Source organism: Oncorhynchus masou, chromosome 15, assembly GCF_036934945.1.
Source record: "Oncorhynchus masou masou isolate Uvic2021 chromosome 15, UVic_Omas_1.1, whole genome shotgun sequence".
NCBI classification, from domain to species: Eukaryota; Metazoa; Chordata; class Actinopteri; order Salmoniformes; family Salmonidae; genus Oncorhynchus; species Oncorhynchus masou.
In genome coordinates, this window is record NC_088226.1 from 3,600,269 (window position 1) to 3,618,235 (window position 17,967).

General features: G+C 46.0%; 1 protein-coding gene across 1 annotated transcript; it reads left to right on the forward strand.

Annotated features, from left to right (window-relative positions):
- The first annotated feature begins 1,038 nt into the window (after positions 1 to 1,038).
- On the forward strand, positions 1,039 to 17,269 carry LOC135554940 (excitatory amino acid transporter 2-like). Its single transcript, XM_064987328.1, has 11 exons — positions 1,039 to 1,136; positions 2,777 to 2,950; positions 5,047 to 5,199; positions 5,928 to 6,184; positions 10,196 to 10,301; positions 10,517 to 10,643; positions 13,130 to 13,363; positions 14,207 to 14,401; positions 14,776 to 14,910; positions 15,223 to 15,661; positions 15,814 to 17,269. The coding sequence occupies exons 2-11, from the start codon at positions 2,782 to 2,784 to the stop codon at positions 16,111 to 16,113; spliced, it is 2,115 nt and encodes a 704-aa protein (XP_064843400.1). The 5' UTR covers positions 1,039 to 1,136; positions 2,777 to 2,781; the 3' UTR covers positions 16,114 to 17,269.
- Positions 17,270 to 17,967: the final 698 nt, after the last annotated feature.

Genomic DNA, 17,967 nt, shown 5'->3' on the forward strand with positions numbered 1-17,967 from the left:
CTTCCCTTTAAGTCTATTGGAGGATAGCTCTGGTCCAGGGTTACATGTGGACTATCTTCCCGGTTGGTCTATTGGAGGATAGCTCTGGGTCAGGGTTACATGTGGACTATCTTCCCGGTTTGTGTATTGGAGGATAGCTCTGGGTCAGGGTTACATGTGGACTATATTCCCGGTTGGTCTATTGGAGGCTAGCTCTGGTCCAGGATTACATGTGGACTTTCTTCCCGGGTTGGTCTATTGGAGGCTAGCTCTGGTCCAGGGTTACATGTGGACTATCTTCCCTTTCAGTCTGTTGGAGGCTAGCTCTGGTCCAGGGTTACATGTGGACTATCTTCACTGTTGGTCTGTTGGAGGCTAGCTCTGGTCCAGGGCTACATGTGGACTTTCTTCCCTGTTGGTCTATTGGAGGCTAGCTCTGGTCCAGGGCTACATGTGGACTTTCTTCCCTGTTGGTCTATTGGAGGCTAGCTCTGGTCCAGGATTACATGTGGACTTTCTTCCCTGTTGGTCTATTGGAGGCTAGCTCTGGTCCAGAGCTACATGTGGACTTTTTTCCATGTTGGTGTATTTTAGGCTAGCTCTGGTCCAGAGCTACATGTTAACTGGTCAATTGTACACTATATAGAGAAAAGATTGCTATTTGGGATGCACATAAACACTCTGTGTGTTCATTGGTCAACTCTGTGTTTTCTGATAGTACAGTGATTATACAGTTCATCAGATCATGGTGGGGCTTCTGACTCACACTCCAACAGTAGGACTGCTGGATATTTGGAGTACAGTACATAGTCTCCAGGATGTTTGTAAACATTGTTCGCCCCTCCGCCCCTCCCCTTCCCCCCACCGTATAGTTCACAAGGGATTATATCGGTCTGCTATCGAAACTTGGCAAGAGATTCCCCTCCCCCCAATTTTTTTGGTTGCATTTGCTGGCAATCCCTCTTTATGCCCGGGCAGCAACTGTTGTTGGACTTTAAATGACAGATGAAGACAAGCTGATGAACAGAGCAGGGAAAGAGAGCATGATGGAGAGAAGTGAGGTCAAAGGGTGAGGTCCATAGAGAGTGGAGGAGGTAAAGAAGGAAGGAGAGAGGGAATAGAAGGAGGTTAGACTAGACTGGTCTACGTGCATTTTGGTGAGTGTTTTCTCTATTCTTCCTCATGTAGAAATGCCATCTGCATGGCTGATGAATTATAATCATGTGCGATTGTGCAGTGGAGGCTGTCTGTTTGTAAATGTGCCACTCAGGTTCCTGACGCTGACTTCACACACCGCCATGTTGCACTCCAGATGTGTTTATCTCTGGTGGGAGTGGGATTCATCATCCCTCTTTACACTCTGTTGGAGCTGGTGCTGCTGGTCACCTCATTGGAATACTGGAAAAGACAGACTAGGCAGACTGAGTAGTTATTAGTTGAATATTATTATAATGTATCAAACCTGATCAGATTTACATTGCTTACATAATATTGGTGTTATTATGTAAAGGTCTTATTTGGATTGCATGTCCACCTATTGTTTGACGATGTTTGAACCTGTCTAGTCTGATATCTGATGTTAGGCTGGATGTTCCTTCTCTGGCAGAAGTGGGGGGTTTGGTTTAGGTTGTGATGTGGGGGTGACTTCGGTGATTCTCTGGTTGACTTGAATAGAATTGTGCACCATCACTCACATTGTCAGATTATCATTGACCATTCCCATGACATGACTCTCAGATGATTGTCAGAGTGCTTTCTTACTCCGTCTCCCTCCGTCTCTTTCCGTCTCTCTCCGTCTCTCTCCGTCTCTCTCCGTCTCCCTCCGTCTCTCTCCGTCTCTCTCCATCTCTCTCCGTCTCTCTCCGTCTCCCTCCGTCTCTCTCCGTCTCTCTCCGTCTCTCTCCGTCTCCCTCCGTCTCTCTCCGTCTCTCTCCGTCTCTCTCCGTCTCTCTCCGTCTCCCTCCGTCTCTCTCCGTCTCTCTCCGTCTCTCTCCGTCTCCCTCCGTCTCTCTCCGTCTCTCTCCGTCTCTCTCCGTCTCTCTCCGTCTCCCTCCGTCTCTCTCCGTCTCTCTCCGTCTCTCTCCGTCTCCCTCCGTCTCTCTCCGTCTCTCTCCGTCTCTCTCCGTCTCCCTCCGTCTCCCTCCATCTCTCTCCATCTCTTTCCGTCTCCCTCCGTCTCTCTCCGTCTCTCTCCGTCTCTCTCCGTCTCTCTCCGTCTCACTCCGTCTCTCTCCGTCTCTCTCCGTCTCTCTCCGTCTCCCTCCGTCTCTCTCCGTCTCTCTCCGTCTCTCTCCGTCTCTCTCCGTCTCCCTCCGTCTCTCTCCGTCTCTCTCTGTCTCTCTCCGTCTCCCTCCGTCTCTCTCCGTCTCTCTCCGTCTCTCTCCCAACTGTTTTCCATCCATCTTTCTCCACCTCCATATCCTGTATTATTCAGGTTGTGGATACATTCCTTCTCAATGTAATGACATTTATCAGACCTTAACCTGACTGATATGTCAGATCTATGTTACTCATCTTAGTCAACAGCACCCAACGGTTTCGGTCTTTCCTTGGTATGGTGATGGTGTTAAACTGGTCTGAAAACAACTCCTCACCTCTTCCCCCTCTGTCTTTGCAGATCTCAAGAAACCAGGTGTAAGACAACAATATGGTGTACGGTTCCCCAAGCCAATAGAAAGGCTAAGGGGAGCCACTGTGATGCGTACACCAGAGGAAGAGGCATGGGGCTGTTTTCTGACCAGGCAGATGTGTTGTCACAGTACACCTCCCTCTCTCACTGTGTCCCTCTCTACCACAGACAGGATGACGAATCAGCAGCCAGTCCACCAGTCTAACAAGGCCCATTATGATGAGCCACCCATTGTTGGAGCTGGAGTGTTGGATTTGTTGGAACCCAAACTTCCCAATAGTTTCTTGGGAACCTACTGTGGCTTCCTCATCCGAAACTCACTGCTCGTCCTCACTATACTGGGTAGGTGCCTACCTCGCTTCATGGTGGTCAAATCAATTTTTCATCTCCTTCAGTGGTTTTAAAGTGTTACGCTGCATTTCAGCTCTCTGTATTACCTGTGCTTGCTAACAATTTTTTATATATAAACATTTTATTAAATGTTTTATTACCCCATCCCCCCTCTTCGGACGACAATAACAAACTTTCTCTCTGATTTTGTTTACAGCTTTCTCACACACATTTTACACCCATGGCAATTCTCTCTTTGTTTTCTTCACCGTAGTTACATATCAAGAATATAGTTAGTACATACAGTGCATTCGGAAAGTATAAAGACCACTTACATTTTTTCCACATTTTGTTAAGTTAGAGCCTTATTCTAAAATTGATTTTAAAAAATAAATAAAAATCCCTCATCAATCTACACATAAAACGCCATAATGACAAAGGAAAAACATGTTTTTAGAAATTTTTGCAAATGTATAAAAACAAAGAAATAGAAATATCACATTTGCATAAGTATTCAGATACTTTACTCAGTACTTTGTTGAGGCACCTTTGGCAGAGATTACAGCCTTGAGTCTTATTGGGTATGATGCTTTGCACACCTGTATTTTGGAGGTTTCTTCCATTCTTGACTGCAGATCCTCTCAAGTTCTGTCAGGTTAGATGGGGAGCGTCGCTGCACAGCTATTTTTCAGGTCTCTACAGAGATGTTCGATCAGGTTCAAGTCCGGGCTCTTGCTGGGCCACTCAAGGACATTCAGAAACTTGTCCCAAAGCCACTAGTGCATTGTCTTGGCTGTGTGCTTAGGGTTGTTGTCCTATTGGAAGGTGAACCTTCGCCTCAGTCTGAGGTCCTGAGCGCTCTGGAACAGGTTTTCATCACGGATCTTTCTGTACTTTGCTCCGTTCATCTTTCCCTCGATCCTGACTAGTCTCCCAGTCCCTGACGCTGAAAAACATCCCCACAGCATTATGCTGCCACCACCATGCTTCACTGTAGGGATGCTGCCAGGTTTCCTCCAGACGTGACACTTGGCATTCAGGCCAAAGGGTTCAATCTTGGTTTAATCAGACCAGAGAATCTTGTTTCTTATGGTCTGATAGTCCTTTAGGTACCTTTTGGCAAACTCCAAGCAGTCTGTCATGTGCCTTTTACTGAGGAGTGGCTTCCGTCTGGCCAGTCTACCATAAAGGCCTGATTGGTGGAGTGCTGCAGAGATGGTTGTCCTTCTGGAAGCTTCTCCCATCTCCACAGAGGAACTCTGGAGCTCTGTCAGAGTGACCATCAGGTTCTTGGTCACCTCCCTGATCAAGGCCCTTCTCCCCAGATTGCTCAGTTTGGCCGGGCAGCCAACTCTAGGAAGGGTCTTAGTGGTTCCAAACTTCTTCCATTTAAGAATGATGGAAGCCACTGTGGTCTTGGGGACCTTCAATGCTGCAAAAGAAAATTGGTACCCTTCCCCAGATCTGTGCCTCGACACAGTCCTGTCTCTGAGCTCAACGGACAATTCCTTCGACCCCATGGCTTGGTTTTTGCTTTGACATGCACTGTCAGCTGTGGGACCTTATATAGACAGATGTGTGCCTTTCCAAATCATGTCCAATCAATTGAATTTACCACAAGTGGACTCCAATCAAGTTGTAGAAACATCTCAAGGATGATAAATGGAAACAGGATGGACCTGAGCTCAATTTCGAGTTTCATACAAAGGGTCTGAATACTTGTAGTTACGTTTTCGCTTTATCATTTTGGGCTTTTGTGTGTAGATTAATGAGGATTTAAATATTTTTTTAATCCATTTTAGAAAAAGGCTGTAACGCAACAAAGTGTGGAAAAGGTCCAGGGGTCTGAATACTCTCCTAATGCACTGTACACATCACTTCTTGTTGGCACTCGTGTACTCACTGTAAATCCCCCTGGAATGGAAATTAAATCCAATGAGTCAGACGCTGTGATTATAAACCCTCTCGAAATGCTCTTCTGAATTTGATTTGATTTGATTTGAAGCGTTTCACTGGAATCTCTGCGCTCTCACGGAAGCTGTAAGGGTGACAGAGGAAACCATTGTGTGGCTGTTGTGCTTACTCCTCTCCTCTGTGAACTGTAACAGGTGTAATAGCGGGGTCGCTGTTTGGGATGCTGCTGCGGTATGTTTCTATTACAGACCCCAACACCCTGATGCTGGTGTCCTTTCCTGGAGACATCCTCATGAGGATGCTGAAGATGCTCATCTTGCCCCTGATCATCTCCAGCCTAATCACAGGTACACTGTTGTAATACACACACACACACACACACACACACACACACACACACACACACACACACACACACACACACACACACACACACACACACACACACACACACACACACACACACACACACACACAGTCTTATACAGCTAACCTTGTGGGGACACACAATTCCATCCCATTCAAAATCCTATTTTCCCTAACCCCTAACCCTAACCCTAAACCTAACCTTTACCCTAACCTGTACTCTTACCCTTACCCTAATCCTGAACCTAACCTTAACCATAACCCTAACCTTAACCCTAACCCTAACCCTAACCTTAACCCAAAAACCTTAACCTTAAACCTTACCCTAACTCCTAATTCTAACCCTAAAATTAACCCTAGCCCCAAACCCTTAATGTAATTCTAACCGTAGCACTAATTCTAACCTTAACCCTAAACCCCCTAGAAACCCCCATCTAACCTTAACCCTAAACCCCCTAAACCCCCATTTGACCTCGCGCGGACTAACAGAAAGTCCCCAGGTGGTCAAATTTGTGTTTGTTGACTATTCCTGTTGGAACTTCTGGTTCACACACACACACACACACACACACACACACACACACACACACACACACACACACACACACACACACACACACACACACACACACACACACACACACACACACACACACACACACGCAGATGGAAGGTGCCCTGCTCATCAGCCTGTCTCTCTCCCTCCCAGGTCTGGCTGGTCTGGATGCTCGTTCCAGTGGGAGGATGGGCTCCAGGGCCATGGTCTACTACATGTCCACTACGGTCATAGCTGCCATCCTGGGGGTCATCCTGGTCCTGGGGATCCACCCGGGAAACCCCAAACTCAGGAGCAGTCAGGAGCAGGACACGGCCCCCAAGAACCAGGAGGTCAGCAGTCTGGACGCCTTCCTGGACCTCATCAGGAACCTGTTCCCTGAAAACCTGGTGCAGGCCTGCTTCCAACAGGTAGGACCCAGACCCAGAACTAGTACTGAACCCAGACGCAGAACTAAACCCTGACCCCATCAAACAATGGATGTTCAGTTGTTATTGTGAGATTTGGACCCTATCAAAGCCTGACTTTAATGACCAGCATTGGGAATGTGTGGCTTATGGGGCAATTGTGTCCAATTCGCAATTGATTGTTACAGAGCCTTCAGGAAGCATTACACCCCTTTACTTTCCCCACATTTTGTTGTGTTAAAAAGTGGGATTCAAATGGATTTCATTGTCTTTTTTTGTCAACGATCTACACTAAATACTCTGTAATGTCAAACTGGAAGAAAAATTCTAACATTTGTAAAATATTTGTGAAAAACAAAACAGTAATATATCTTGATTAGAAAAGTACTCAACCCCATTACATGTTAGAGTCACCTTTGGCAGCGATTACAGGTCTGAGTCTTTCTGGGTAAGTCTGTAAAAGCTTTGGATTGTACAATATTTGGACATTATTTTTAAAATTCTTGAAGCTCTGTCAAAACTGTAACTAGGCCACTCAGGAACATTCAACGTCATCTTGGTAAGCAACTCCACTGTTTATTTGGCCTTAAAATAGGTGCCCCTCTTTGCGAGGCATTGGAAAACCTGATCTTTGTGGTTGAATCTGGGTCCATTGTGTGACTTATTAAGCAAATTTGGACTTTTTAATTTATTTAGGCTTCTCATAACAAAGGTGTTGAATACTTATTGACTCAACACATTCCAGCTTTTCATTTGTAATTAATATGTAAAAATTCCTCAAATATAATTCCACTTTGACATTATGAGGTATTGTTTGTAGGCCAATGACCAAAAATCTCTATTTAATCCATTTTAAATGCAAGCTGTAACACAACAAAATGTGGAAGAAGTTAAGGGGAGCCAATACTTTCGAAGGGACTGTATATGCACAGACTAGTTGATAAAAAGGAATGGCTTATGTCATCACGGAAGTAGAGTTTTGCTTTAGAGTAGAGAAGGGTATTTACAGTACTATATACAGAACATTTTGACGGAAATGCAGCTAGAACCTTAAAGTCCCAGGCGCATTATGATCCTTCCATTTCCCAGAAAATGAGGACTTTGCAGAACAACACATGTGAGTGGTGTTAGCTGTGCAGATCCTAATTCCCTCTCTTTATTCCAAACTTTTGTTGTTGCATTGGACATTTGATGTCTCCCTCTGAACATCTTTCCCCTTGTATTGACCAATAGCTGTTCTTGTGTTGACATTTTCACTTGACATTAAAGGAATTTATCAGAGGCCAGCGCGAATTTATCAGAGGCCAGCGTGAATTTATCAGAGGCCAGCGCGAATTTATCAGAGGCCAGCGCGACTTATAGTTAATGTATTTCTCTTAAGATAGCTAGGTGACGAGGAGGGAGGGAATGAGACTGAGATGTCTTATTTAAGATACTCTTTGAAGAGGTAGGGTTTCAGACGTTTTTGGAAGATGAGCAGGGACTCTACTGTCCTAGCATCAAGGGGACATGACCCTGTACCTAGGTGGCTGATCATAGGACAGAACAGGAGAGGACAGGAGACTACAGGACAGGATAGGGCAGGGCAAGACTGTGTGATTTACAAAGTAACGCTGCCTGGCAGATATGATTGCTGTTAATCCAAGCAGGCGGATCATTTTTAAGCGATAATCCAGGCCTCAATCATGTCGCAGCAGTTCCCTTCTTTTGTCCAAATCCTGTGTTTTTTCCCTCTCTCTCCTTATCTCTCTCATTCTCTCTCTCTCCTTATCTCTCTCATTCTCTCTCTCCTTATCTCTCTCATTCTCTCTCTCCTTATCTCTCTCATTCTCTCTCTCCTTATCTCTCTCTTTCTCTCTCTCCTTATCTCTCTCATTCTCTCTCTCTCCTTATCTCTCTCATTCTCTCTCTCCTTATCGCTCTCATTCTCTCTCTCTCCTTCTCTCTCATTCTCTCTCTCCTTATCTCTCTCATTCTCTCTCTCCTTATCTCTCTCATTCTCTCTCTCTCCTTATCTCTCTCATTCTCTCTCTCCTTATCTCTCTCATTCTCTCTCTCCTTATCTCTCTCATTCTCTCTCTCTCCTTATCTCTCTCATTCTCTCTCTCTCCTTATCTCTCTCATTCTCTCTCTCTCCTTATCTCTCTCATTCTCTCTCTCTCCTTATCTCTCTCATTCTCTCTCTCTCCTTATCGCTCTCATTCTCTCTCTCTCCTTATCTCTCTCATTCTCTCTCTCTCCTTATCTCTCTCATTCTCTCTCTCTCCTTATCTCTCTCATTCTCTCTCTCTATCCTTATCTCTCTCATTCTCTCTCTCTCCTTATCGCTCTCATTCTCTCTCTCCTAAATCGCTCTCATTCTCTCTCTCTCCTTATCGCTCTCATTCTCTCTCTCTCCTTATCGCTCTCATTCTCTCTCTCTCCTTATCGCTCTCATTCTCTTTCTCTCCTTATCGCTCTCATTCTCTCTCTCCTTATCGCTCTCATTCTCTCTCCTTATCTCTCTCATTCTCTCTCTCTCCTCATCGCTCTCATTCTCTCTCTCTCCTTATCGCTCTCATTCTCTCTCTCTCCTTATCGCTCTCATTCTCTCTCTCTCCTTATCTCTCATTCTCTCTCTCTCCTTATCTCTCTCATTCTCTCTCTCTCCTTATCGCTCTCATTCTCTCTCTCTCCTTATCACTCTCATTCTCTCTCTCTCTCCTTATCGCTCTCATTCTCTCTCTCTCCTTATCTCTCTCATTCTCTCTCTCTCCTTATCTCTCTCTTCTCTCTCTCCTTATCTCTCTCATTCTCTCTCTCTCCTTATCTCTCTCATTCTCTCTCTCTCTTTCATGCGCGTGTGTCTGAATGATTAGAAATACTCTGTGTTAGACTGGGTGAGGGTCAGTCCTTCTGTTGGTGCTAATCTCTTTACAGCGCCGTTGGGTTGTCTTCAATAATTACAGTAAGGCATCTGTCTAGTGTGACTGTGTGTGTGTATGTGTGTGTGTGTGTGTGTGTGTGTGTGTGTGTGTGTGTGTGTGTGTGTGTGTGTGTGTGTGTGTGTGTGTGTGTATGTGTATGTGTATGTGTGTGTGCTTGTGTGCTTGTGAGTGTGTGTGCGTGTGTATGCGTGTGTGCTGTTCAGCCCTGGGCTTATAAGGATCCTTTCTCTCGTTATGTGCTGTCACTGTGTTTGTCTTCGTCAGAGATTAATTGATATTGTAATTGCTTTTGCAGATCAGCCAAGAAATTGCATGATGATCCCCAGCCCTCTTTTCCATATTTCCTCTCCTCTCTCACTCTCCCTCTCTATCCCTCTCTCTCTCTCTATTCTCCACCCCCCTCTCCACCCCACCTCTCTCTCTCCCTCCCCCTCTCTTCTTCTCTGTCTGCATAAACATATCTCTCATCTTTCTGGTGGTTGCTCTCTCTCACTCTCCCTCTCTATCCCTCTCTCTCTCCCTCCCCCTCTCTTCTTCTCTGTCTGTATAAACATATCTCTCATCTTTCTGGTGGTTGCTCTCTCCCTCTCATCCCTCTCTCTCTCCCTCCCCCTCTCTTCTTCTCTGTCTGCATAAACATATCTCTCATCTTTCCTCTCTCTCACTCTCCCTCTCTATCCCTCTCTCTCTCCCTCCCCCTCTCTTCTTCTCTGTCTGCATAAACATATCTCTCATCTTTCTGGTGGTTGCTCTCTCTCACTCTCCCTCTCTATCCCTCTCTCTCTCCCTCCCCCTCTCTTCTTCTCTGTCTGCATAAACATATCTCTCATCTTTCTGGTGGTTGCTCTCTCTCACTCTCCCTCTCTATCCCTCTCTCTCCCTCCCCCTCTCTTTTCTCTGTCTGCATAAACATATCTCTCATCTTTCTGGTGGTTGCTCTCTCTCTCTCTCTCTCTCTCTCTCTCTCTCTCTCTGCTCATCTTTCTCTCTTCTCCTCCCCCTCTCCATTCTCCCCCCCTCTCCACCCCTCTCTCTCTCGATTCTCCACCCCCCTCTTCACCCCACCTCTCACTCTCTCTCTCTTCAGGTTCAAACAGTAGCAAAGAAAGTGTCAGTGATGCCCCCGAACCAGACAGAACCTGTCATAGTCAGCAAGAAGAAACTGGAGTTCAAATGGGGCATGAATGTTCTGGGTGAGAGTGGTTCTTTCCTCTCTATTCACTGAGGGGGCAACAATGTCCTGTTCGGTTCAACTCTCTTTCTGTTGATTGGACGGAATACTATTATGTCTATTTCCTTTTGTTTCATTGGTTTAGTTATATTCATCATGTATTCATCATTCATGTTGAGAGAGCACATTGATTATTTATGAACAGATGATTTAATGTTGTAATGATGTTTTCTGAAGGTTTAATTGGGTTCTTCATCACATTTGGAATGTGCATGGGGAAGATGGGAGAGAAGGGGAAGCTCATGTCAGAGTTCTTCAACATCCTCAATGAGATCATCATGAAGATGGTGGGCATGATCATGTGGTACGTGTCTCTCTGTGTCATCCTGTCTGTGTCTTCCTGTCTGTGTCCCTGTCTGTGTCTTCCTGTCTGTGTCCCTGTCTGTGTCCTTGTCTGTGTCCCTGTCTGTGTCTTCCTGTCTGTGCCCCTGTCTGTGTCCTTGTCTGTGTCCATGTCTGTGTCCCTGTCTGTGTCTTCCTGTCTGTGTCACTGTATGTCTTCCTGTCTGTCCTCCTGTCTGTGTCCCTGTCTGTGTCCTCCTGTCTGTGTCCCTGTCTGTGTCCTCCTGTCTGTGTCCTCCTGTCTGTGTCTTCCTGTCTGTGTCACTGTCTGTGTCTTCCTGTCTGTGTCCCTGTCTGTGTCTTCCTGTCTGTTTCATCCTGTCTGTGTCCCTGTCTGTGTCTACCTGTCTGTGTCCCTGTCTGTGTCCCTGTCTGTGTCTTCCTGTCTGTTTCTTCCTGTCTGTGTCCCTGTCTGTGTCTACCTGTCTGTGTCCCTGTCTGTGTCCCTGTCTGTGTCTTCCTGTCTGTTTCTTCCTGTCTGTGTCCCTGTCTGTGTCTACCTGTCTGTGTCCCTGTCTGTGTCCCTGTCTGTGTCTTCCTGTCTGTTTCTTCCTGTCTGTGTCCCTGTCTGTGTCTACCTGTCTGTGTCCCTGCATGGGTCTGTTTTCCTTCAGTGGAATAATGGCTGCAGTGCTGAAAAACATTCTATAGACAGTGATGAAGTCACTGACAGTGATGAATAAGTGGAGGACTGCATACGTGAGAAAAATGGTGGGAACTGGGACCAGGGGCAGAGAGAGGATTGGAAAGGGGAGAAATATAGGGAGAAGAATTCCCTAAGACATGACAGTGTGTGGAATGCTGAGGACTAGCAGGAGTGGGAGCCGAGCAGAAGCCTTTCTGGTTCCCAGGGTGGAGAGGGTGGAACAGGTCCAGAACCTAATGAATCCACAGACAGGAAAGGAGCCACGAGCTGCTCAACAGGCCAGCACAATTCAGAGTGCAGACAGACTGATGCAGGGCGGGACAGAGGGACGTGGTGAGATCCATGTCCTTGGAGAGCGACGAAAGCCTTGATGCTTTGCAGGACAGTAGCAGACAGGGAAAAGAGAGAGAAAGGGGGAGAGACAGAGAGACTTCACACGACACTGGCCAATACCACTGAGAGAGAGAAAATCACACATTCCTCTCTCTCTCTCTCTCTCTCTCTCTCTCTCTCTCTCTCTCTCTCTCTTTCTCCCTCTCTTTCTCTCTCTTTCTCTCTTTCTCCCTCTCTTTCTCTCTCTTTCTCACTCTCCACCAAAAAGAAGCACATACTCAGGGGACATCTTGATGTGCAGCACATTTTCCAAGGGAACTGTGATCTCCATACCACAAACCCAACATAAATCACCCATTTTACACATTAAACACATGACTCACTACTAGGCCTACAGAGCTGGCCAAACAAATCGGCATGTATATACAAATAACATGTCATACACAGTACACTAAACACACTGGTCACACATAGTACACTAAACACACTGGTCACACATAGTACACTAAACACACAGTACACTAAACACACTGGTCACACATAGTACATTAAACACACTGGTCACACATAGTACACTAAACACACAGTACACTAAACACACAGTACACTAAACACACAGTACACTAAACACACAGTACAGTAAACACACTGGTCACACACAGTACACTAAACACACTGGTAATACACAGTACACTAAACACACTGGTCACACATAGTACACTAAACACACTGGTCACACATAGTACACTAAACACACTGGTCACACATAGTACACTAAACACACTGGTCACACATAGTACACTAAACACACAGTACACTAAACACACTGGTCACACATAGTACACTAAACACACTGGTCACACATAGTACACTAAACACACTGGTCAAACATAGTACACTAAACACACAGTACACTAAACACACAGTACAGTAAACGCACTGGTCACACACAGTACACTAAACACACTGGTAATACACAGTACACTAAACACACTGGTCACACATAGTATACTACTTACTCTACCAAACAACTCTGGCTAAATGCCATCTTCCTCACAGATCAACACATAGTACACTAAACACACTGGTAATACACAGTACACTAACTACTCTACCAAACAACTATGGCTAAATGCCATCTTCCTCACAGATCAACACACAGTACACAAAACACACTGGTAATACACAGTATACTAACTACTCTACCAAACAACTCTGGCTAAATTACATCTTCCTCACAGATCAACACACAGTACATCCCTTACACCTCAGATGCTAAGCTTGTGTTGCTATGACCTATGACCTGCCCAGCTGTGGTTCCTTATCACCTAGTTCCACTGTCTCTTCAGTATTGATGCCATCGGTGGAGTGTGTCTCAATTGTCTAAAGTGGCTTCCTCTCCCCATATATTTTCCTACACCTGGAAAATTCTGGAAGAAGCCTCCTCATTAGCAATGTTGTGTCTCCAGGTACTCTCCAGTTGGTATCGCCTCTCTGATCTCAGGGAAGATAGCAGCCATCGGGGACCTGGAGGTGGTGGCTAGACAGCTGGGCATGTACATGGTGACAGTCATAGTGGGCCTAATGATCCACGGGGGCATTATCCTGCCACTCATCTTCTTCTCCGTCACAAGGAAGAGCCCCTTCACCTTCTACTCCGGGATCTTCCAGGCCTGGATCACTGCCCTGGGCACCGCCAGCAGGTAGGGGAGGAACACTCTAGGGGGGGTTGGGTGTGTGTGTGTGTGGGGGGGGGTTTATATACTATGTTTAGATCATTTGTGCTGGTGTGTATTTTCCTTAATAGCACTGCATGGTACTGTATGGCATCAGGTACCGTAGTAAATGTGATGGGTGGGTGTTATGTATGTATGTATTGGGTGCTGAGCTATTTAGGTTAACCCAGGGCTGACAAACCAGAGCTGCAGAGCCAACTGTGCATGAATCTGGGTGATCACAGACCAGCTCTGTCTGACAGAGACAGACAGACAGACAGACAGACAGACAGACAGACAGACAGACAGACAGACAGACAGACAGACAGATTGACAGTCCCTGCGTTGTAAATGTCTGGGGCTCTGGATAAGGTTGTATGGGCCAAACTGGCCATGTTTCCGCTGCTTCTGAATCTGTTGTGCTGCTCAAACCAACTGTCATTTTGGCGCATTAGGGAGGCTTTACAGAATAAGAGTAATCCTATCAACTTTCTTTAATTATATTATGACCTGGGCTTAGCTTAGGCTCAAATCAAATTCCTGCAATTCACATGTTGGATTGTAAAATACACTTGCTGTTATGATAATGCTGTTAGATTTCACCCCTTCTCTCACCCTCTCTGTCCCCTTCCCCTCTTTTTTAACTCTCACTTTGTACTCTCACCCTTCCTCTCCCTCACTCTCCCTCACAATTTCTGTCATTATTTTCTTTCTGAATACTTCTCTCTCTATATAACAACTTCATACCCTCTCTCCCCATTTGTATTTCCTTCCCGTTATCTCTCTCGACCTGTCTACATCCCTTTCTTACCCACTCTCTCCATCTCTCAGTGCGGGAACGTTACCTGTCACATTTCGCTGTCTGGAGGAGAATCTGAAGATCGATAAGCGCGTGACGCGTTTCGTGCTGCCCATTGGAGCCACCATCAACATGGACGGTACAGCCCTGTATGAGGCGGTGGCAGCCATCTTCATCGCTCAGATGAATGACATCAACCTGGACGCAGGACAGATCGTCACCGTCAGGTAGGCCTCTTCTTTACCACTGACAACCCTGGCCCAGGGGCTTCTTAGGAGACTTTTGTGTTGAGGTGTGTTACCTGGGTGTAATATATTATGCTGTTAGGTATAGTACTCAAGGGCAGTGATGTTTTTAAGGTTGTCATGCTCTGTATGTATGTAAGAGAAAGCTGTGTCACTTCCTCCATGGGTTTTGTACCTTGAAATAGTCATCTAACTGTAGGTTTACAGTATGTATCAGTTGTGGTTGCTGATGACTTTTATGAGTCACATGCTAATGTATTCTGTGGTGACAATGTCTTGGAATGAGAAACGTGTGTGTAACGTCAATTCCCTCTTCTCCTTCCTCTCCCTCACTCCTTCCCCTTCTCTCCTCTCAGTATGACAGCCACCCTGGCCAGTGTGGGAGCGGCCAGTATTCCCAGCGCAGGCCTGGTCACCATGCTGTTGATCCTTACAGCTGTGGGCCTGCCCACCCAGGACATCAGCCTGCTCATCGCTGTTGACTGGCTGCTGTGAGTCACATACACACAATCACTGTGATGTTACACTTCAGATACCCTGGTCTTTGTTTTCAACAACATGATGACATTAGACTACAATGATTCAATGTTGCTGATTATCTCTATGAAAGAAAAGTAGGGTACGTCAAGCTCTGTCAAAATGCAACGCATATTATCAACTGTAAAGTGTAGAGTGGTACTTAGCTGTAGATGCCATTGCCATTGTTGGCATCTACTCATCCATGAGAGCTCCTGTCTTGTAGTGTACCTGTAACACAGTGATCAGTCATGGCTGACTCCAGCATTGTCTGTCTGTTGGGCCAGTGACAGAATGCGTACCTCAATCAACGTGGTGGGCGACTCGTTTGGTGCTGGGATTGTGGACCACCTGTCCAGGGCAGAGCTAGCTGAGATTGACGCCGAGCTCCTCTCCCCTGAGGATGAGGAGTTCATCCCCCCGCCCCCTGTCCTCACCGAGATAGACCTGGTGGACCCCAAAAGACCTCCCGAGTTACCCCCACGCTCCCCCCGCCCGCCCAAACTCAACCACCACGGCCACTCCAACCTGTCACAGATCTACTCCATCACTAACTCTCCCCGCTCCGTCCGCTCTCCATCCCCCCATTCTGTCCGCTCTCCCTCCCCGCGCTCCAACTGTTCCCACTCCCACTCCCCACGGCCCTCTGCCTTCCGTACCCATTCCCCACGCATCCTCCGCAGAACAGAGCCTGGCTACTGCGCCCTGCCAAGCCACGACAACCAGGTAGGCAGGGTTACAGCTACCACTAGTCCTAGGGCTCAATCCTAACTTCTTGTTAATCATGTATTGATATCAATGGAATATTTGTGTGAACGTTTGAGTTGGATGGTCCTTTGATGGCCTGTCTCTGACTTTATTCCTCTTTGTCTTCCCAGATCCCCACACTCCCTCGCTCCCACAGAGAGAGAGACAGAGGGGATAGAGACAGAGGGGATAGAGACAGAAGGGAAAGAGACAGGGAAAGAGACAGGGAAAGAGACAGAGAGAGAGATAGAGAGAGAGATAGAGGAAGAGAGAGGGAGAGATTGCGGGGGCGAGACAGCGACCGATATCAGAGCGAGACAGAGGAAGAGGAGGAGAGGGATAGGGTGCTGGATGAAGGGAGTGAAGGAGAAGAGAGTGACGACACTGCTTACGACCGCAGGAACACCATCCTGCCCTGCGACCTTCCCTGATTGGGACGCCTCTATGAAAACACTTCTGTTTTACCACAGTTTCACTACACTTCCCCCAATTTACTGCACTCTACCACCTAGTACCACTGTGGTGTTTTTGATAGGGGTCTGGGTTGGTGGATGCAGTGCTCTACAAATGGTTACTATTTAGTAGTTGTCTGATTTGAGTGTTCTTGTGTGATTTGAGTCCTGTTTTACATGATCAGGGATCAATAAGCTTGCTTTGAGCGATGACAATATTTATGTTGCTATGGCAACACCCTTTAATAATCTTTGAAAAAAGAGCCCATGCCCTAACTTTTACACTTCAGTGTGCTGCAGAAGGGAGCTTTAACTTAGTGTTGTGTCTTCTGTCAACCCAGCTCTATTCTCTGATAATCATTGTCTTGTTCTAATCATTTCAGCTAGCCAGTTCCTCAACCTTATCCTCTACCCTCTAGCGTGGCTGAGAGAGACGCTGTACTGAGATCTTGGTGTTCAGTGTCTGTCAACGCACAATCAGAAATGTTCTCTTCTCAATTTCCAAAAGGTCATCTGTAGAACGTCGTCCATCTCCAGCTGTACTGTATCGAATGATTCTACAATTAAATACTAATTCTACTTATTTGTAAGTTAAAATGTGAGAAACTTGCGTGTAGCAACTATATGTAATTAAAGGTAACAAACACACTGTAGTCAAACTATTTTTATACTATTCTACCTCTCCTCTCTCTCTTCTCTTCCTCTCCTTGTCCTCTACAAACTCAACACTTCACTTGACTTTACCTCAACTTGTCCTGAAATGACAATCATAATACGGTTATTGTTGTTAATATTGTTATTTCTCAGTATTTATGTACGGTTAGTCATTTTTTGTCATCGTCTGTTGTCTGAAATGATGGTTGTTAGTAATTTTATACATTTTTTCCAGCACAACATTCTTCAGTCTGTGTTGCACAGCAGTCGGTTTTCATTTTGATTCACGTATTCATTTACTTGTTGTTTCATTACTCGTGTACTTTAATTATTTATTGGTTAATTAAGAGATATTCTCATTGGTTCTGTCATATTGATTTGTTTTCCTCTGTCCCTATGAAATGCCTTTCATTGAAGGTCATTACTGCCTACCCAAATCCTTCAGTCTTAATGCATGTTTGCAGATCCAGGTTTTGTGTATATTGTATGTAATAAAATCTTAGAGATTTATTTAAATTACACTGACAAAGATTTGGTTATTTCTGTACCTTGTGTAAAAACTGTGTACAGATTAGTACTACAAAAAGGGGACACACGTCAATATTTTGTGACTAAAGTCAGTGATGAAATCCAGTGGACAAGGATATTACTGGACGTTCAAGTTGCAACTGGCACACCAGACCTCGAACACACACACACACACACACACACACACACACACACACACACACACACACACACACACACACACACACACACACACACACACACACACACACACACACACACACACACACACACACATACACGCACACAGCATCACATTTACACATTGATGAGGCAAAGACACACACAGATATCAACACACTTAATCCTCTCAAAGAAGAGTTGGGGAGGGAGGGAGGGAGGGAGGGAGGGAGGGAGGGAGGGAGGGAGGGAGGGAGGGAGGGAGGGAGGGAGGGAGGGAGGGAGGGAGGGAGGGAGGGAGGGAGGGAGGGAGGGAGGGAGGGAGGGAGGGAGGGAGGGAGGGAGGGAGGGGGAGGGAGAGAAATAGAAGAACGGCAGATGGCCAGAAAGACGTCAATCCAACTCATTTTTCCAGGCAGCGCAGGGCACTGTGGATAATTGCAAACAGGACTGACGTTAGTGTTGGGACCCTGCATGTCACGGAGAGAGGAG

Bases quoted from the DNA above. Each gene is read 5' to 3' on its own strand.
- LOC135554940 (XM_064987328.1), top strand. From the start codon at position 2,782: ATGACGAATCAGCAGCCAGTCCACCAGTCTAACAAGGCCCATTATGAT. The intron at 10,644-13,129 runs GTACGTGTCTCT...TTGTGTCTCCAG, and splicing joins ATGGTGGGCATGATCATGTG to GTACTCTCCAGTTGGTATCG. The intron at 14,402-14,775 runs GTAGGCCTCTTC...CTCTCCTCTCAG, and splicing joins GGACAGATCGTCACCGTCAG to TATGACAGCCACCCTGGCCA.